Source organism: Phocoena phocoena, chromosome 16 (assembly GCF_963924675.1).
Source record: "Phocoena phocoena chromosome 16, mPhoPho1.1, whole genome shotgun sequence".
NCBI lineage: Eukaryota > Metazoa > Chordata > Mammalia > Artiodactyla > Phocoenidae > Phocoena > Phocoena phocoena.
The window spans coordinates 80952100-80973746 of NC_089234.1; the positions used below are offsets into that span (position 1 = coordinate 80952100).

Sequence of the window (21647 nt, forward strand, 5' to 3'; positions counted from 1 at the left end):
GTAAGTTGTATACTGTGTTTTTTTCATTCTTCGCAAAATATTTTCTAATTTCCCTGTGATTTCATCTTTGACCCACTATTTAGGGGTATGTTGCTTCATTTATCTTCCCAATTTACTTCTAGTATTAATTTCTAACTTCATTCCATTGTGGTCAGAGAACATACTTTGTATAATTTCAATCTTTTTAATTGCATTGAGACTTGTTCTGTGGCCTGACATTTTGTGGATAATGTTCCACACACACTTGAGAAAAATATATCTTCTCTTGTTGGGATGAGTGTTCTATATACGGTGTCACGTCTAATTGGTTGACAGTGTTGTTCAAGTCCTCTATTTCCTTACTGATCTGTCTTGTTCTTCCATCCATTATAGGAAGTCGGGTATTAAATTATCCAACTATTACTACTGAATTGTCCATTTCTCCCTTCAGTTATCTCAGATTTTGCTTCATGTATTTTGGGGCTCTGCTGTTTTATATATCAATATACATATGTTTGTAATTGCTATGCATTCTCAATGGATTGAGCCTTTTACCATTACATGTTGTTCTTTGTCTCTAGCCAAAAGAAAAAGAAGGTCTTGATGTCTATTTGTTTAGCTCTCTTGGTTACTGTTTGCATGGAATGCCTTTTCCCATTCTTTTAGTCCATTTGTGTCTCTGAATCTAAAGTGAGTCTTTTGCAGACAGCAAAGAGTTTGTATTAAGTTTTTAAATCCATTCCACCAATCCCTCATTTAAATAACACCTTTCTTTGATCACCTTCAAGAAAAGCCCTAGGGCTCTGCAATGTGTATGGTGGAAAAAACACTGATTTCATAAATGCAGCAATTACTTATGAAGGAAATAACCCAGTTTTATTTTAGAATTTCTCAGGAACTTGCCATGCTACCTAGAACCAATTTCTTTTTATAATAAAGATGAAAAACATCACCACAGGTGATGATATGAGAGCAACCACTTTGAAACATTCAGGATACATTTAGAGATCCTCTACCATCCTGGTCTAACACCCACTGTATTAGTATAACATGCAATGTAGAAATGTTATCAGTAGGCCCGGCACCAATCCACCTGTAGCAGATACTGCCGACTGCGGACCTAAAGGCCATTTCCCCTTCCCCTAAGATGGCAACACCTTAACTCGGTTTCTTGTGTTTGCTCTTCTCTCAGATAAAGGGCACCTTGATCTATCAAGGTGATCTCATCCTCCTTTCCACTAGCTGGTTTTGAGGGACTGGAAAGTTACCCAGTCTAGGTCAATGAGATGTGAAAAGATGTCTTTTCTGAACTCTCCCTACTTCTGGACCCATTTTAAGAAATCATAAATCTCCACATTAAGCGAGTCTATATCAAGTTTCCTGTTTAGGCTAAAAAGTCTATAACAGTTTGATTAAGTATTTCTCAACTGACCAAAAAATAAGCTTAACTTTTGTATTTTAATATTTTATTCAAAGAGTTCAGTTTTAAACATCTGTAAGACATTCATCAATCCATTATTACTTTACTTTTAACATTATAAATTTAACTTCAAGTGGCAGAGGAAAGAAAAATATGTAATAAAACTATATTTCAGCTGTATATCTTCGAGTAGGGAAATGGAAAAAACTTACTACCACCAAAACAAACAAACAAACAAACAAACCTAATCTATTAGGCATGTATATATTTTATTTTCCTTTAGGTGATCATTTTTGGAAAATTACCCTTTCCAAGAATAAGCCCTTGCAAACAGAGCTGCTAATCTTTCCAAAAATAAAATCCAGTATCTAGATTCTTAAAACTCACAAAACCAAATGGAAATGTCTAGTTGTCAGCCAACAGTGCCATGCTCAAGTCAGTTTCACACCACAGTGAATGGTATAACTATTTTCAGTAGGCAAATTCCTAATATAACTAATTCCTAATAGTCCTAAAATAACTAATTTCAGTAGGCAAATTCCAATTCTAAATATGAATAGTGAGACTACTTCTACTACTAGTGATACTACTTGCTATTCCCAACTGCGTTGACAACTGTCTTATTGCTGAATTGTACGTGATAAATCTTCTTTGGCAACTTTTCATACTATGCATTAACACAACTGGACAACTATAAAGATTTGGATTAACTTAATATTTCAGAATTTTCAAAACTTCATTATAATTATTTAGATGTAATTTCTGATAGATGTTAGAATAGGAAAGCCTCCAAACATGCCTAATTAAATATAATAACAACAACAAAAACTGCTAAATAATCACTACCTTTTCAGTTGTATGTGCAAGTATATAATTCAACTCAAACATCAGTGAAAATATTACAATGTTAGTGCCAATTCTCTATCAGACTTTCTGTGATAAAGGACAAAAATTAAATGTAGAAACTAACATCTGGGTACCTGTCAATTTTTCTGGAAGGCTGTTTCATATGGATTCAAAATGACCTAAAATTAGCCAGAATATAACATGAATTCTCACCACAATACCTCATGAAGTATACTGGTAATGTGATTTTAAACTCTTGGTCTATGAATTAAGCCTATTTTGGAGGCTTGGCACAATATTATCAAGAAATTTAAACAGGAAGCTCAAGTCCAGATGTATAACTAAATATTTATTTTTTAAAAATCACCAACTTAAACTATAACTGTCTTCCACTAAATATTACCGCTCCAAAATTCACACACACTAAATTAAAATAGGTACGGCAGAAAGTGCACTCTGAAGCATGTTCACATTTACAAAGATAAATGATGAGGTTTAGCCAGCAAAAAGTCAAACAGGCATATAGGCAAACATCTGTATGCAAATTTTCACGAGTAAGAAATGATTTGTTTTGGTAATTTTATGTACAGCCTGTATACAATTTAAAACAAGTACAACTGAAAACATTTCTAAAGCCACAATAAAGTCAAATGATATACTAAATAACAGTCTTACAAATTGGTCTCTCTCAGGAGTTCTTAAGAGACAGAAAACTGAGAAATGTTACTCTAAGAAATGCCCTCTTCTTGATCAATCATTTCTGTTTTAACTGAAAAGACATCTGCCAGCATGTGTTTTGGAATTTCTGAACCTCTGACTTTCAAGGCATAACAAGCATTCTCCACTTTGGCCAGACTTTGTTTCAAGGTATACAGCTTCTTAGAAACCTCATAAGGTCCAGTATTGCCAATGAATGAAAACCCATCATAAACCTGACGTAAAAACTGGCTCACTTCAAAGGGGGTGTCAATGTCCCCATTCCCGACACTGTTAATACACATTCGCATCAACTCTCCAGTTAAATCAGCCACTCCCAGAAGGTAATCAACGGGCGTGATTTTCAGTCTCCAGGTACCGCATTGCTCATCCCGTGCATCAGAAGAGGGCTGGTAAAAACAAACAAAAAGAACACACACACACAAAGAAAATACACTGTGTAAAAGAGTGACTATGCATGTATCTCATAGAAGGAACAAAATCAACAGCAGGTCAATCATACTAATCTTCTCTAAATAAAACGATCCGTTTTGTTAAATGACCATTCGAGACGTTACAAGACGGATTCGTGCCCTCAGTAGGGAGTTGAACTTACGACTTCAAGATAATTTTGACATCTAATATTGTATCATTATAAAATCAACCATTTCCAATTTCACTTGACATACAAGATAAAATCAAAACATTCTTAAACAAGGCCTACTGACTTTACTGCAAGACAATGACTGACTTACTTAAACGACAAATCATAAAGCCCTCCAGGTTCAGGATCCAGTCATGTTTTCCTCAATCACTTAGTCCCTTTCTGGCCTCTCTCCTGTCCCCCTCGGCACTAGCCGTCAGGATTTATTACTCTCTCGCTACACCCGCCTCAGTTCCTTTAGGCTCCTATTTTTCTACTGCACCTGCCCAGCAAAAACACAACCCTAAATCAGTAATAAAAATCTACTCTTGGTAGTGCTTTATTCAAGTGGCTGAGTACCACTGGGCTAAAAACTGATAACACTCACAACTGTATAGCGTTTGTACCACTACAAATTACTCACCAGTCCTTTTGCTTATTTCTTAGATGGTTGTCTCCAGTCTCTTCAAACACTACTCCAAACCTTCACCTCTCTCCTCCTCAGCCCTTACTCAATCCCAAACCTCTTCACTCTCAGTAAACAATCTTGCCTACTTTCACTGGCCTGGTTATCTGCCAGACCACCTGGCACAAGCTCTCTCAATTACCTTATCCCTAAAAAAAAAACAAAATAACTTATTTATGTCCACATCCATCTTTACCTTCTATCCTCCAGTCTCAGATGATGAGTTGTCCCTCCTCTTGTTTGAGGTTAACTCTTCCAAATGACCTTGACCCATCTCCTCCCACCTCTTCCAGGACCTTGCTTCATAAGGTGTATGCCCTTGGGCAAGTTATTTCATCTCTCTAAACCTCAGTTTCCTCATCTGTAAAATGGGATAACAGTACCTACCTCAGAGGTTTATTTTAAGGATGAGATAACATTTACCAAGTTCTTGGCATAATGCCCAACACAAAGTATATACTCAATAAATGTTAGCTGGTATCACCATTACCATCACTATGTCAGTCTCCTCTCTCCACATCAATTTCTCTATTGGATTCTGTCTAAAAGAGGCAATGTCTAAATTGTTATTAAAAGTCTGTATGAGACTTAGCTAGGTGGGGTGCAATTATATTGGAGGACATTTTAGGCAGAGGGAACCGCAAAGGCGCGCAGGTGAGAATCGAGCTGTATATTTGAGGAACAAGTGAGGTATTTCTTTGGAGTAAAATTTAAAGTAAGAAGTGGTACAGGATGAGTCTAGAAAGATAGAGCGAGGGGACAAAGTCACATTAAGAAATTAGAACTTTACCTATAGGTAACAGAGTCATTGAGAATTAAGCAAGGAAATGACAGAGTCAAATTTAGGTTTTATTAAGATGACTCTGGTTGCTCTGTATCCAATATATAAATCCTAGCACTGTTGGACTCTTCAGAGACCATCTGTTCCAACCTTCTCAATATAGAGTATAAGAATGAGGTCCAAGAAACACTGTAGGTAATATAACTAGTTAATGGTAGAACCGGGTAAGTATACAAAGTCAGCTTCCCAATTATCCTGACATAATTCCCAATTATCCTGACCTGCTATGTGTTGTTTCTATTAACTGTTAAGAGAACTGGCATCTTTTTGGAAAGGACAGACCGTGGGTGGTGAGGGTAGAGGAGGTGGGGAGGTGGCGGGCATTTTCATAAATTCATTCATAAAAGTAACTTTTGCTTAAGAAAACATTAATGTTCTTTGTTTCTCTCATTGGACAGAAGGAGTTCCCTGATTATAAACTAAGAAGTGGATTTTGAAGAAAAAAGTGTGTTAAAAAACAAACAAATTTCAACTAATTGTCAAGGAAATAAATTCTGCTTTACCAATAATACATATTAGAAACTAGGGAAAAGAAAATTACTTAAAAAGCAGTTTTTCAAGATGGACCTGAAGTATTTAGGGGTAAAACATCGTGACATCCATAACTTAAAGTAGTTTAGCAAAAAACATTTAGATGAAGCAAATATGGCAAAATGTTCATTACTGAATCCAGGTAGTGGGTATATGGATGTTCATGTGCTACTATTCTCTCCACTTTTTTGTGTATTTGAAATTTTTCATAATAAAACATTTAAAAAAATTAAATGGTTTTGACACTACTCTCAATAGGCATGTCAGAGCAAAATACCTTCCCCTACTGAATTCCCAGAATTTTCAGCACCAAGAACAATCTTTAGCACTAAAGGGAAAAATTATTTATGAATGTGGTCTTCACATTTTGAGAACTATATGTATATGAATATTATGACACCTTACAATAATTTACTACCTAAATCCTCAGAATAGTGTTTTAACTCTCAGCTTCTCTTTACCTTTTGCCTTTATATTTCCATTCTGAACTAGAGAGAACTTTGAAAGGGAGGCATGATAATTTGCCTGATATATTTAAGAAGCAGGGTCGAGATTCCCTGGTGGAGCAGAGGTTGAGGGTCCACCTGCCGATACAGGGGACATGGGTTCGTGCCCCGGTCCGGGAAGATCCCACATGCCGTGGAGTGGCTGGGCCCGTGAGCCATGGCCACCGGGCCTGCGCATCCGGAGCCTGTGCTCCACAACGGGAGAGTCCACAACAGTGAAAGGCCCGCATACCACAAAAAAAAAAAAAAAAAAAAAAAGAAGCAGGGTCAAACAGGCTTACCTTACTTCTTTCCGTAATTCAATCTTTACTAAATAAAAGGCATGAAGGAATTTTACTTCTCAAGATGAATTTCCTCCTTAATAAACTTCACATGATTTTTAAAATTGAGACAATACATGGTTTCCTTGAAGTAAGTTGTATCTGTCATGCCAAATTAAATCTCACTTTTCAAAATTAACGTTTTATTAACATTCAAGAAAAGATGATTTCCATAGCTTCTTCCACTTTCTGCCTGCCTATCCTAACTCTTCGAGTGATTTTTAAAAAAATAATAATGAAAGAAAAACTGATGAAAATTAAAGAAAGGAAAAACACTGTTTAATTGTATCTTTATGTGTACTGCTATCTCAGGAGGTTACCAAATATTCAAAATTTTACCTCATGGCCTGAATACTGTATCTTGAAACCCAGGGGAAAAAAATAGTATTTATTTAAAAGCTGAACTGCCAAAGTTTCTCTTTTCTTAATTTAGAGAAGCTATGTAATATTTCAGATAAAAGCATTATGAACTCAGTAATTAACATCTCTCACTATGTAATAACAACTTGATATTGACATTGATAATGACAACTAACTACTGAGCACTTATGTGGCATGTGCTGTATGCTATCTAATTTAAAACCTTTAAATCAAATCCTTTAAAACACTCCTTTGAGGTAGACACCTGGCACAGGGGTCCCTGGGGCACATGGTGAGAAACACCGGCAGCATGGACAAGGACACTCGTGACTCTGGATGCGAGACACCTGGTTTCAAAGTTACCTGTCATGCTTACTAGCTAACTAGGTTTTGGTAAGTTACTTAAACTCCCTAAAGGCCTTTTTTGAAAAACGAGGGTAATAATTCTTACCGCATAAGGTTAAAAAAAGGATTAAATGAGACAGTGCTTATAAAGGGCACATAGTAAAATACACAGTAAAACCAAAAGTGGACTTACGTAATTACTCAATAATGCTTTATGTAAAGAGTAATGTTTTCCCCCAACATACCCACGGTTGTTTGAGCCACTAACTAAAATATTTAAAAAGACCATTTCCCTACTTAGGAATCTATGAAATCACACTGTAGAAAGAACCTTCCCATCTCAATATTCTTAGCATCATAAGCCAATAAACCGCCTACAATCATTATACTGTTACATAAATTATGTAATAAATGTGAAATATGATTTTAAATTCTTACAGTCTTATTTTCTTTCCCATTGTCTTCTGTTGAAAAAATCAATTGTTTATTAATTTCATCCATACTGATAAGTGATCGTGTTTTGATGAAGTGTTGAAAAGAGACAGCCTCCACATATTCCTGCAGTCCTGAAAAACCAACCAAAAAATTACTAAGGAACAACCACTGAATTAATAATAAGAAAGTCATAATAAAGAACTTCAAACTAATCATCACCTAGCTCAACAAAAGCTTAATGGGTGCCTCCTATGAATATGAGCCCTAGATTCAGGTCTTAGAAAGAACACAAGGGACCACCTGGGAATAGATGGTGGGGACTACACTCAACACACAAACATTTCTGTGGCTGAACTTTAGACAGCTCAAGTACAAAGGTGTTCAATTTCTTCTTCGTGCTTCATGAGCCCATTTGTCTTAAAAATCTACTCTTTCCGACAGAGAAATGGCAAAGATTTTCAGAGAAATATATTTTGAAGAATTTAAGAAAGGGCTATTAAAAATTCTGATAGGCTTTAACAGAAACTATACAGATTATTTTTTGCTCCCTTCAGCAGCAAAATAGACAATGATTCAATCAAATGAGACATAAAATTAAAGATCATTTGGCTCTTTCCTAAAATTTTAATAGGTAAAAAAACACAGTAAATAATGCAGACTAAAGTGTCAAAATTCAGAATACTGTTTTCCTCATACTTCAAAATCAATCCTTTCTGCTTCAGTTTATGTTTAAAAAAAAAAAAAAAGCTAATGAGTAATACCAGATGTACCAGATGTAAATTCTACAGAGTCCTCACTGAATTAAAAATACATCTCGGTGGGCTTCCCTGGTGGCATAGTGGTTGAGAGTCTGCCTGCTGATGCAGGGGACACGGGTTCGTGCCCCGGTCCAGGAGGATCCCGCATACCGCGGAGCAGCTGGGCCCGTGAGCCACGGCCGCTGAGTCCACGCATCCGGAGCCTGCGCCCCGCAACGGGAGAGGCCACAACAGTGAGAGGCCCGCATACGGAAAAAAAAAAAAAAAAAAAAAGCTCGGTAAAGGTTGAAAATAGTACTACAAATACTTTTTCAAGTGTTTTAAAACAACCAAATTTTATCGTCACAATTTTCAGCATTACTTTATTATGTCTTAATCTATAAGGTAATACTTATAGGGGAAAAGTATTTCTTAAAATGATTATCATTACTGTCAGGTTAAGAAACTCAGTCTTCTTTTTAAAGGCGTTATTGTAAAAACAGGAAGAGGGGAACAAATTCGGAAAGAAAACTCAGAACTTGGTAGGGTCATCGGTATTCAAGTTCTCTCTCTAACACTTCTCCTGACAGAGTCCTGCACTCACAGAGCCTCCCAAAAGCCGACACTGAAAGTCAGGCCTTGGCAGCAACAGTGTTGAGAAGGCTGGCCACTGTGGTATTGTCACAAATGCCACACTAGGGTCAAAGACACAAAAGGAAATGCATGACCTGGTTTTTATAGCAATAAGAGGAAACAACTAAATGAAAATACCCTGACTCATTTTGAGCAGCAAATGATGCTAAAGTAAGGTTAGAAAATAAGTGTCTCCTGATGACAGAGTAAGACATGACAGGACACTTTGCTTAATAAACCTAACATGCTGAGAAATGAAACAATAAAGTTGAGTTTAACAAAACAGATAACATCCCTTAACATTTACAATTAAATTTCTGTAACATTTTAGTTTTATGAATAGGTTCATAAAACCCAGTTCCCTTCCCTAATGACAATCTGTATTTCTCATTTCCTTCCAGAAATACTTCAGGCATACAAAAGCAAAAAGCAACACTTAAGAACCACTCATCACATCTCTAAACATGCTCTAACGTGTCTAATGCTCATGCTCTTTCAAATGAGAGCTAAAGACGAAGATATGCAGAAAGATTTATGGACAAGGATATTCATCATCACAATCACTACAACAACAAAAACTGAGAAAACCTGAAAGGTCAATAACAGAAGTGCCACTCGTCAACTTACTGTCCCTCAGCTCCATCAGTGCAGGTAATGGGGGTGGACCCTAACACGCTTCTCTTTTGCCAGCTGGCACATTAGTGAGCTTTGCTGGTAGAGGGCCCTGGAAGGACAGCAAAGGGGGGAAAGCTCTCTTCCGGGTTCTGGTGTGCCCGTCTTCGGCAGCCTTCTAAGCGTGGGGAACCTACAGCTCCAGGCGGGCAGCAGCCCGAGGCCCCTCTTTGGGGGCAGATTCCCTTTGTGACCCAGAGAGCATCTCCCAGGGAGCCACCTCCCTGGGCAAGGAGTCTCCCGGCCCAGCACCTCCCCACGGAGAGCTTCCCAGTGATGCCATCAGCACGACATCTCAGCCATCCAATGGCCCACAACTTCAGGGGGGGCGGGAGGGGGGACTCCTTGAGATGTGTTTCTGCCTCTGCCCTGGGGTAGTGGATGCCTCCTGTCTGATACTCCTGTACTCTTCAGAGTTCATGTTTCCTCTTATAAGGCAGTCCCCTACACAGTTAATTCGTTATATTAAACTTTCCCTGTTCAAATTACTATGCAGGACACTGATGAATACAACAGGGACTTAGGAAAATACATAATGATACCGTATCCCCTTCACCCCTATTACCATGGACGAGGTGTTCCATCCTTTGAGGCCGGCCAGCAAGCCTAGCCTCAGAATCAAGATACAATCCCAGCAGGAACCTTAACGTGGATTCTCCCTTCCACATACGAGGTTTTCCACCTGATGTCCCCTACTGGACGCTATCAGCATCAACACTCTCAGATCTCTTCCATCCACTGGCCCTACCTTCCTCACAACTACTGCCCCAACTCTCTCCTCGCCTTCAGTTAAATTTCAGTAAGCTCACCTCACACTTCTCAGACTACTTCCTTCTAGCTTGAGTGCATCTCTACACCAAAACAGCTTTCACTTCAAGTTATCATAGTTGATGAGTCTAATGGACATTTTTTCCGTCTTAACTGTAGCAGCGTTCAGCATTTTGACCCCTTTTTCCCTTCTTTAAACAAGCTCCCCTTTGGTTCCTTTGAATGGCATCATCTCCTAGTTCCCCTTTTTTCTAACTCTCTAGCCATGTCTTCTTAGTCTCTGCCTCAATTAATCCCAGGCTCTCAAATTTACCTATACTTGGCTTCAATCCCTCAACTTTACATCTCTGGCTTCGAGTCACACGTATCCAAATGCGTATTTGACAATCCCATCAGAGGGACCTCAAGACCAACATGTCCCACAAGGCGTTCACAATCTTCCTTCCCAGCCTAGCCCTCTTCATTTTGCCAGTTCTAAGAGCCTCCTGACCGCCCTTCCTTCCATCCATTTTTTTCCCTCTTCTTATCCACTCTCACACCACAGACTGTTTGCCTTTTTAATAACTATGACCACGTCACTCCCCCACTTAAAGCCTCAATAGCTTTCCATAGCTCTCCGAATACGGTGCAAAATCATTAACGTGGTTTATAAACACCTGCTTAATTTCACCCTCCACCAACCATCATCAGCCTCAACTCACGCTATGGTCAAGTTATAACTCATGTAGTTATACATTTCAAAGGTGGGTATGTAAACCCATATAAATATCCTTTAAATTAACAACAGTACAAGGCTTGTATGTACTCTATAATATGAATTTTCCTACAGTTAATATAAAACACTACTTCTTCAATATTTCTAGGCATAATCCTGCCCCCAAGTTCCTACAGTTGGCTTACACTTCATAGCCACGTCGGGCAAAAATAGTAGTGTTTTAAATGCTGGAATCAAATACAAGTATCAAGGTTCTTGTCATACATGTGGTAATTGATGGGGGAGAGAGCATAAAAACTAAGGTTCTATCAGTTGAAGGTGGTGCACACAAGCTTTCCCAGGGCTTCATGGTGAGGCTCGATGATTTCATCATGTGAACATTAATTATCAAGATTAATGGGTGTAAGCCAGTGTACCCACAGATGGAGGATGGCCCTATCTATATACCTATAATCTCAAGCTGATTTGACAAAGTGCAAAATCCAGTGTGTAGTTCAAGGCAGAAGACATCAGTCAGAAGTGAGGGTATCACTTAAACTGAACCCGTCTCTCATCTATTCTCTCATGGTAACACTATGTGTGACGGTCCATTTGGCTAGCTATGGTGCCCAGCTGTTCTGTCAAACACCTGTCTAAATGTGGCTGTGAAAGTATTTTCTAGATGTGATTAACACTTAAATCAACAGACTCAGAGTAAAGCAGATGACCCTCCATAATGGGGTGGGGCAGGGAGAGACACTCATCCCATCAACTGAAGACCTTAAGAACAAAGAATGAGTCTTCCCAACCAAGCAACCGGTTGGGAAAACTGCCACAAAGACACCCTGCCTGAGCCTCCAGCCTGCAGACTTCAGACTCAAGACTGCAACATCAACTCTTCCATGAAATTCCAGCCTGCTGGCCTGCTCTACACATTTCATACTTCCTAGCCCCCAAATCATGTGAGCCAATTCCTTCAAATAAGTTACTTCCTACCTATCCCACTCCCTCCCCCACCCCCATGACTCCCATTGGTTCGGTTTCTCTGGAGAACCCTGACGTCAAACAGTGGACGGCATGTCTGCTGAGGCAGAGTGCTCACATAACCTAAGTGCGCATACAACGCACACACCTGTCTCCTCTCCTTGACTCTCCGTGCTTTCCCTTTTTCATTCCACACGCACACTGCGCCTTCTCTGATCTCAAGGGGTTTCGTTTGCTGGCCCTCAGCCTTCCCTCCATGCCCTCCTCCCTGTTTCACCTGATTAATTACTACTAATCCTTTCACGTTCCATCAAACAGAACCTTTGAAGAAACTGACACCATCCCATTCTAAGTCAAGCCCTTATTATATGTTTTCCTAGTACCATGTGCCTTTACTTTGAGGCACTAATCAAAGTTGTATCTATTTATTTTAAATACATCTTTATTGGAGTATAATTGCTTCACAATACTGTGTTAGTTTCTGCTGTACAACAAAGTGAATCAGCCATATGCATACACATATCCCCATATCCCCTCTCTTGCGTCTCCCTCCCACCCTCCCTATCCCACCCCTCTAGGTGGTCACAAGGCACTCAGCAGATCTCCCTGTGCTATGCGGCTGCTTCCCACTAGCTATCTATTTCACATTTGGTAGTGTATATATGTCCATGCCACTCTCTCACTTCGTCCCAGCTTACCCTTCCCTCTCCCCGTGTCCTCAAGTCCATTCTCTATGTCTACATCTTTACTCCTGCCCTGCCACTAGGTTTATAAGTACCAGTTTTTTTTTAGACTCCATATATATGCGTTAGCATATGGTATTTGTTTTTCTGACTTACTTCACTCTGTATGACAGACAGAGTCTGTCCATCCACCTCACTACGAATAACTCAATTGCATTTCTTTTTATGGCCGAGTAATATTCCATTGTATATATGTGCCACATCTTCTTCATCCACTCATCTGTCGATGGACATTTAGGTCAAAGTTGCATTTAAATAATGTAAAATTCCAGGACTTCCCTGGTGGTCCAGTGGTTAAGACTGCACTCCCAATGCAGGGGGCCCGGGTTCAGGGAACTGGATCCCACATACCGAAACTAAGAGCCCGTGTGCCGAAACTAAGACCCAGTGCAGCCGAAATAAATAAATTAAATAAAATAAAATTAAAAATTTTAAAGTATTAAAAAATTAATGTAGAATTCCTTATCTACCATCCATTTCTATCCCTTGCTAGGAGGGCAATATAATGACTACCTTGTTCACTGCTTATCCCTTGTTCCTAATGTAACAGGCACAAAAACATAATTATATAAGGCAGATCCATTTTTGAAAAACTATTTAGTAATTTTAAATTATGTTTCATAGGGACACTTAATAAATAGGAAAATGACCGTTTTGGAAAAAACCCAAAATATAATAAAGAAATAAGTAAAAATTAAAACATAATATATACACTATGATTATAAATAAAGACAGTGGGAAACAGGAAAAACTTGCAACTTAAAACAACATCAAAAGGATTCTTATCACCTCAGCTCTCTAAGCAAGCTGGTTTAAACCATTCTAGTGGGAGTACTGTTATACTGTGCTATTCTGCTTACAGAGATCACTGGGGAAAAACTATGTCTAAGAATTTGATTGCGTTCAAGGAAAGACTTAAATTCCAGGACCTATCTCACAATGCTTAAGAAAAGTATCCCAATATCCCTGTTATCCACATGGCTCAGAATAAAAGGGAGAAAAAAAGGGAAAGATAAACTAAAATTAAATGAAATAACATAAAATAAAATAATTAAAATAAAAATAATTTTAAAAAAAATTTTAAATGTAATCAAAAGAAAGAAAGAAGAATGCAACTAGACCAAAAAACAAGTCCACCAATTATAACAAGTGCTAAAAACTACACTAAAAAAAAAGAAAAAAAGGGCTTCCCTGGTGGCGCAGTGGTTGAGAGTCCGCCTGCCGATTCAGGGGACACAGGTTCGTGCCCCGGTCCGGGAAGATCCCACATGCCGCGGAGCGGCTGGGCCCGTGAGCCATGGCCGCTGAGCCTGCGCATCCGGAGCCTGGGCTCCGCAATGGGAGAGACCACAACAGTGAGAGGCCCACGTACCGGTAAAAAAAGAAAAAAGAAAAGTATCCCAGAGTAGATGTGCCTTTGCTTAACAGAGTCCTTTAAGGAGTGTTTGATGTGCAAGGGGAGAAATGGAGCTCACCTTAGGGCAGGGACAACAGAGTTGAAATGCCCTGCATAATTAAAAAGAAATAATTTCAAGTTTCAAAGTTCAGCAATGGAAGAGAAAGAATTTTTAAAAAGAAGACAAGCAGTGAAAAAGCAAGATAGTATTTTTAATACTCTTCCTGATTCTGAATGAACTTTATTTAACAAAGATGCTAACTACAGGAGAGCATATTGGTAAATCATCACTTCTTTGTGAATGGAAAAAGATATCTGGCTGAATTCATTAGTTGTAGAATTGTTTTATCTACATGAGCCAATTCAAAACATGGAAAATCATTTTAATGAATATATTTTAAAAAATGATTTGTAGTTAATAAAATCAACTAAGTACAACCAACTTCCAGGACTGTGCCTCAACTACAAAAGTACTAGACACCACGATCTCTGTGGGACTTTTCAGATTTAGATTGGTATGAACTATTCTTCCTATTGAAATGGCAAAAAAATCCACCTTAGTGAAACTAAATTATATGGCAAACAGGAATGCCATTTGCTTCTGCAACAAAGCACTCCTGAATCATGTTGCTAAAATGTTTGCAGTCTCATGAATAAATGCACATGAAAAATATTAAATTCACCAAATAGGGTAAAGAACATAAAATTTACCATGTTAGCCATTTTTTAAGTGTATAGATGTGTCGCATTAGGTTCACTGACACTGTTGTGCAACCAAAACCACCATCTATCTCCAGAACTCTTTTTATCTTACAAAACTGAATCTCGGGAATTCCCTGGTGGTCCAGTGGTTAGGACTCCGTGCTTTCACTGCTGAGGGCACAGGTTCGATCCCTGGTCAGGGAACTAAGATCCCACGAGCCGCGCGGTGTGGCCCCAAAAGACACAAACAAACAAAAACAAAACTGAATCTCTATTCCCATTAAATAACTTCTCATTCCCTGCCCCTCAGCCTCTAACAGCCAGCATTCTACTTTGTCTCTATGGATTGAACTCCTCTGGGGACCTCATATAAATGGAACCATATGGTATTTGTCCCTTTGTGACTGGCTTATTTCACTGAGCATTTATCCATGTTGCAGCATGTGTCAGAATTCCCTTCCTTTATAAGGCTGAATAATACTCCACTGCATGAATAGACCACATTGGGTTTATCCATTCATCTGCTGACGGACACCTGGGTTGCTTCTACTTTTTGGGTATGGTGACTAATGCTGCTATGAACACGGGTGTGCAAATATCTGCTCGAGTCCCTGCTTTCAATTCTTTGGGGTATATACTCAGCAGCCTCCAACAAGATTTCTTAAAATATATAAATAAAATATTGGTAGTACTTAAGTCTTGACTTAGGTACTACCAATTATATGTGAGACAATGTATCTGATACTTTACATCCATCTTTTTAAAGCTCATTATAACCTTACGTAGCCAAGGTTATACTATCCTTCCTTTATGGATGAACAAATTGGGGCTCTAAGAAATTCAGAAATTCACCCAGGTCACATAAGGAGTGGTGAATAAACATTTCCATAATTCAAAAGCTCAAGCCCTTCCCACCTTGCCTGCTTCTTTACATTCAACTCTATATAAAACATATTCACTTTTTCTCACTTTTTTTCCCACTAAATCCCTAGGTCAGCTTTTCTCCATGCTTCGTTCACCTTATTCTCTAGTCTCTGATACTGTATTCTTTCGTGATTCTGTGCTAGTCTGTGCCTAGCCTATGTTGCCCTCTCTCAAATCTTCTTCTACCTGTAAAAAAAAGTTTAAACGTTTTGATACACTCCAATCAAGGCAGCACTCATTTCTTCAAACCCACTACATAAAGCTTATACTACAATTAAATGTTTCAGAACCTCTGTATTATAAAAGCTGTATGATCACCAATGTTGCACCCTGGAACTGTGAAGGCAAGAATCATCCTTTTGTTACAACTTTGCTCCTTCCTCCATTCCCAAAGACAGCACTTCACATACAGAAGAGATTCAAATGCTTAGTAAACTGCTTAAAATAATCTCTCCCTGTTCCTCCTCATTAGCTTTACGAAACTCTAGGTGCTTTGCCAAAACTATTCTAAAATTTGGTATTCAAATGTTCTGAACTATCTAATTGTCCTTTATTTATAGTACTTTGGATTTAAGTCCACTGAGAAAGGCATATTTTTACAAGATTAGAGTTCAAACTGATGAAGCTCAGAATCAGAGGTCTTATGGTTATCTGTTTTATTTTTTATAGGGGAAAAAAGAAGATGCGGAACAAGAGCCCTCAAAATTCATCTGTTTGTACCAATCTCTATTAAGGGGCGTGGCTGTCAAATATTACGTTTTCCAGTATATCTAAAGTCATTAGTTAAGTTGTCCTTGGGATGTGTTTGATTAAGTTACCCCAGACATGACGGTGCCATTTCTACTCCACAGAAATTAGGTTTCAGTATATACCATAGAGAAAGTTCAACGACATCTGGCCCCAAACACCGAAAGCATTTTTGGTCACATCTAGGTAAAAGGATGTTTAAACAAGTTATGTTTCAACTTGATGAAAAGGACATCCGCTATTTTCAGTGAATAATCCCCAAGGTGAAAATTTTCAATCTACTGCCATAGTCCATCAAACAATGGCTTCCCCTTCTGCTTCTGCTTCTGCTTGGATGAAATCCAATTAGAATTATTTACAAAATCAGCTGCCAGTAAGACAGTTTGTAGGTTGGTTTTATGTAATTTGTTATTTTTCTCCTTCTTCTTCTATTAGAACATATACAAGGAAACCCAATTAAAGGCTTCTGATTATTTTTACTTATTCTTATAATATTTAAGTGGTATATATCCCATCCAAAACTCCATAGAAAACCATACAGAGGTTTCATCATAAATTCGATCTACAAGTCTCAACTTTCTTCCCAGGCTTCTAGTGTTTTAGAATACCATCTGACATTTGACCCAGCAATTCCACTCCTAGGTATATACCCAAGAGAACTGAACTGAAAGTGTATGTTCACACACAGACTTGTACGAATGTTCACAGCAGTGTTATTTTTAGCCAAGTAGAAACAACCCAAATGTCCATCAACTGACGAATGCATAAACAAAATGGTACATATGTACAATAAAATATTATTCAGCCATAAAAAGGAGTAAAGTGCTGACAGATGCTATGACACAGATGAACCCTGAAACATTATGCTAAGTGAAAGAATCCAGTCACAATAGGCCGCTCATTGCACACTCCTGTTTCTACGAGATGTCTAGAACAGGCAAATCCATGGAGACAGAAAGCAGCTTAGTAGCTGCCTTGGGGTGGGGGAAGGGAGCTGGGGAGTGACTGCTAATGGGTAAGGGGTTTCTGGTTGGGGTGATGAAAATATTCTGGAATTATCCAGTGATGACAGCAGTACAACCTTGTGGTTATATTAGAAACCACAGAACTGTACAATTTAAAAGGGTTAATTTTATGACATGTAAATTATATCTCAATTTTTAAAACTGCATTTATAACTATTTGTAAGAATACCACCTGAATTTCTGCAGAAGTGAGCTTTACCAGATCACTGAAATGTAAAAGTATAATCATGTCTAGGTTTGATTCACAGCCCACTCTGCTAAAAACTGTACCCTCAAACACATAACTCGTACATAGAAAATAAGTATGTGCAATTATACTACCAATAGTAAAACAAATGCAAATCCACTACTTTGGATTTTGTCTAATTTGGACTTTGTCTGAGCAAGGCTTTTACTTTAGCACCAAAGAGTGTATGTTGGGCAAATCAGTAGTCCTGAGTTTTTATCTAACATGAAAACAGATTTTAGAACTTAGCATACTCTTACAGATTAATTCTGCTAAATTCCAGAGGGAAGAGAACAAACTTTTGTTAACAGTTATGTCCCAGACTAAGAAATGCTTTCCACGAACATATTCCATTTAATTTTCAAAGCAGTCCACGAGGCAGCTGTTACTGTTCCCGCGTTACAGGCTGAGAAAGCTGAAACTGAAAGAGGCCGCATGTTCCAAGGTTACAGATCTAAGGAATATATCACAGCAAACACAGAAGCCCAGGTCTGTACGGCAGCAAAGTCTCTTCTGCTTCACCTCACTCAGTAAATTTTACCTGTTAAAAGCAAACCTGCATGAGTAGAAAACTTCATAGCCACCTGGGGATCTTCTAAATCCCCCCGAGCCGACTCTGGGATGCTGGGAAGAGGACCACACTGTTCCTATCTCAGTCGCTACAGAGTCATCCCTGGAACAATTCTGGTCAGCACCGGCAGCTCCCCTGTCCCTTGGAGTGATATTCAAAATATTTTAACAGGAATATAAATTATTACATAAATCAACATAAATCTAGCATTTTAAATACATTCTTCTATTCCCTTATGATATCAAATTACATTTATTATGAAACCTGCTTCCCAAGTGATTTAAGATACAGCATAAATTATCCATCAAATCATTCTGGTAATCCTCAAATCATTTCTTGATTTTTAGATGTTGTTGGAAGTATTTTTCGTTTGATTTGTCTTTCCGCAGCTAAGCGATGCCCCTGACTGAGCCATGATTTGATACTGGGAACATCATCAAACTTCGCATGACTTCTTCCATTAAAATGACAGTCACTAGGTGACTGATCCTGCCACGTGGGGATTCACAGGCCTGCCTCCATTTCAGCTTCCAACTCTCCCCACCGTTCAACAAATCTCTGTTCTCATCATCCTCTCTCCTCTAACCACTGTGGGATGAAGAGAGTGGAAAGAGAAGAGAAAAGGAAGTTCGTGATGTCACTTGCTGGGCGTGTGTGCTGTCCTTTGGTCGTTCAGTAAGACCCAGGGCAGAGCGCCCTCCCCAGACCTCTTTCCTACGTGCAGAGACAGTCGCTACCCCCTCCTCCAAGGGGGGTGTCTCAAACAAAGCAGAGCTCCCTGAACCCACCTCAAAGCCTGTTAACTGCAACCTGAGGGAATGTGCTCATGTGAAAGACTTGTTTACGCCCCTGGCCCCAGGAGACCTCCCAAATACTGTTCGCTCCTCCCCACGGGGCACTTATTCGGGGGCCCAGCTCAGCTGTACCACACAAACCCACCCCACTCCACTCCTGGACCTGACTTAAAGCAACTCCCCAGGATGGACCTAGAGTCTGTCATACAGAGTGAAGTCAGAAAGAGAAAAATACCGCATGCTAACACATGTATATGGAATCTAAGAAAAAAAAAAGGTCGTGAAGAACCTAGGGGCAAGGCACGAGTAAAGACACAGACCTACTACAGAATGGACTTGAGGACACGGGGAGGGGGAAGGGGAAGCTGGGACAAAGTGAGAGGGTGGCATGGACATATATACACTACCAAACGTAAAACAGATAGCTAGTGGGAAGCAGCCGCGTAGCACAGGGAGATCAGCTCCATGCTTCGTGACCGCCTAGAGGGGTGGGATGGGGGGGGTGGGAGGGAGGGAGATGCAAGAGGGAAGAGATACGGGGACATACGTATATGTATAACTGATTCACCTTGTTATAAAGTAGCAACTAACACACCATTGCAAAGCAATTATACTCCAATAAAGACGTTAAAAAACAAAAAAAGCAACTCCCCAGTCTCCCCACCCAAAATAATGCATTATCTGCAGCCTGTCCCCTAGCTGCAGTGCACAAACCAAAAAGTATCTGTCACGGGCTGAATTACGCCCTCCTAAAAGCCGTATGTTGAAGCCCTAACTCCTAGTACGTCAGAATGTGACTATATTTGGAGATAGGGCCTCTAAAGGTGATTGAGTTAAAACAAGAACATTAGGGTGGGCCTTAATCCAACCTGACTGGTGTCTGGATAAGAAGAGATTAGGACACCCCAGACACCAGGGGCGGCCACCTTTAGGCTAGAGAGAGAGGCCTCAGAAAAACCAACACTGCCGACACCTTGATCTCGGACCTCAAGCCTCCAGAACTGGGAGAAAATAAACTTCTGTTGCTTAAGCCACCCAGTCTGTGGCAGTTCTAGCAAACTAATATAGCATCTTGGAATCACAGTGTATGTTTGGCTTTTGAGATAAATCAGATATGCTGAAATCTGTATTATTAATTAATTTGACTAATCACAGTTAATAACATACTACTTATCAACAGACACAAAAGTATGTTTTAACAACCAAAATGGTCATAAGAGTGTCAAGCTGGATATCTTGCCCGACTTCTCCCACTGTTACCGTGCTACAACTAACTAGCAAAATGCTAGCCAGGAATGAATCTAACTTCCTACCTCATTCATTCCAATCACATTTATCGATCAGGTAAACTTTCCAAAATCATTAGTAATAACTATTAAATGTTGCTGGTTAAGTTCCCACCCCCAATCCCTTGGAGTCATTCTTGTATCTCCAGGCCCCCATGAATTCCAAACTACTGTTCCACCTCCTGCCCGTTCTCAGCACGTGACTGGAAGACAGAGGTTTCTGACCAAGAATGTCCGCCCCTGCCGGCCTCTACACCCCTCCTGAAATGCCAATCTCCAAAGCGGTGGCCTTCATCGCATACAAGGCTTTTTTCAATTTACCTATGCTACAGAACCCACCCTCTCCTGATTCCTCAGGGATCCTATTCCATCAAAGATTCCATTCTATTCCCTTTGGTTTAGTTCCGGAGGACCCAGTCTTCGGCTTTCTTCTTACTCTACACTCTCTCCAGACCATTTTATCCATGTCTATAGCTTCAACTCTGGCTTATAAGCTGAAGCCTTCAAGGCTACAACCGTACCCTGAGTTCTCGAAACCAATATATTCAATTGCTATTAGGAAGCTGCTTGGATGCCATACCAATCACATCCAAAACCCATTCTGTCTTCCATTTCCTCCCTTAGCAAATAACATCTGCACTCAACCAGCTGGCCAAACCAGGAAGTCTATTAAGTTACTGCACTTCAATTTCCTCGTTTGTAAAGTACAAACATCTACCTACATTGTAGGACTTATATAAAATAATGTCAGTGCCTGGTACAAGGGCCCTCTGTAACTACTGAATTAAACTGAGGTGGGAATTATTAAAATAAGAATGATGGGCATTAATTTTTGTTCGATAGTATTTAAAACTTTTTTAGGGGCTTCCCTGGTGGCGCAGTGGTTGAGAGTCCGCCTGCCGATGCAAGGGACACGGGTTCGTGCCCCGGTCCAGGAAGATCCCACATGCCGCGCATTGGCTGGACCCGTGAGCTGTGGCCACTGAGCCTGCGCGTCCGGAGCCTGTGCTCCGCAGCAAGAGAGGCTACAACAGTAAGAGGCCCGCGTACCGCAAAAAAAAAAAAAAAAAAAAAAAAAATACATTCAGAAAAAAATTTACATCCATCAACACGCATATGCCTGGATTTCCCACTAAACCAAATGGACACCGAACTACTGTAGTGGGCAGAGAAAAATTAACTATTCATCAAACATATTTCATTGTCTTTGGCACAGAGACCATATTCCCCATTCTCCCTTGAAATCAGGTGTGGACTGGCCAATAAAATGTGGACAGAAGTGGTCGATGCCACGTGGAGGGCTGGCCCATAAAAACCTCAGGCATGACCCTGCACTCCTCTCTTCCACAACCTGCCA

At 39.6% G+C, this 21647-nt stretch overlaps 1 protein-coding gene across 2 annotated transcripts in view; it reads right to left on the reverse strand.

Moving 5' to 3' along the window:
- Nucleotides 1-2677: 2677 nt before the first annotated feature.
- The window catches only part of TSNAX (translin associated factor X), a 31768-nt gene continuing 12798 nt past the window's right edge, over nt 2678-21647 (reverse strand). Inside the window, exons 5-6 of one of the 2 annotated variants that reach the window (XM_065894892.1) lie at nt 7392-7519; nt 2678-3351 (exon numbers count right to left, since the gene is read on the reverse strand). In XM_065894892.1, coding sequence (XP_065750964.1) covers nt 2974-3351; nt 7392-7519 — 506 coding nt within the window. In that variant the 3' untranslated portion in view covers nt 2678-2973. The remainder of the gene's footprint in view (nt 3352-7391; nt 7520-21647) is intronic. The other variant, XM_065894893.1, reaches the window with a different exon arrangement.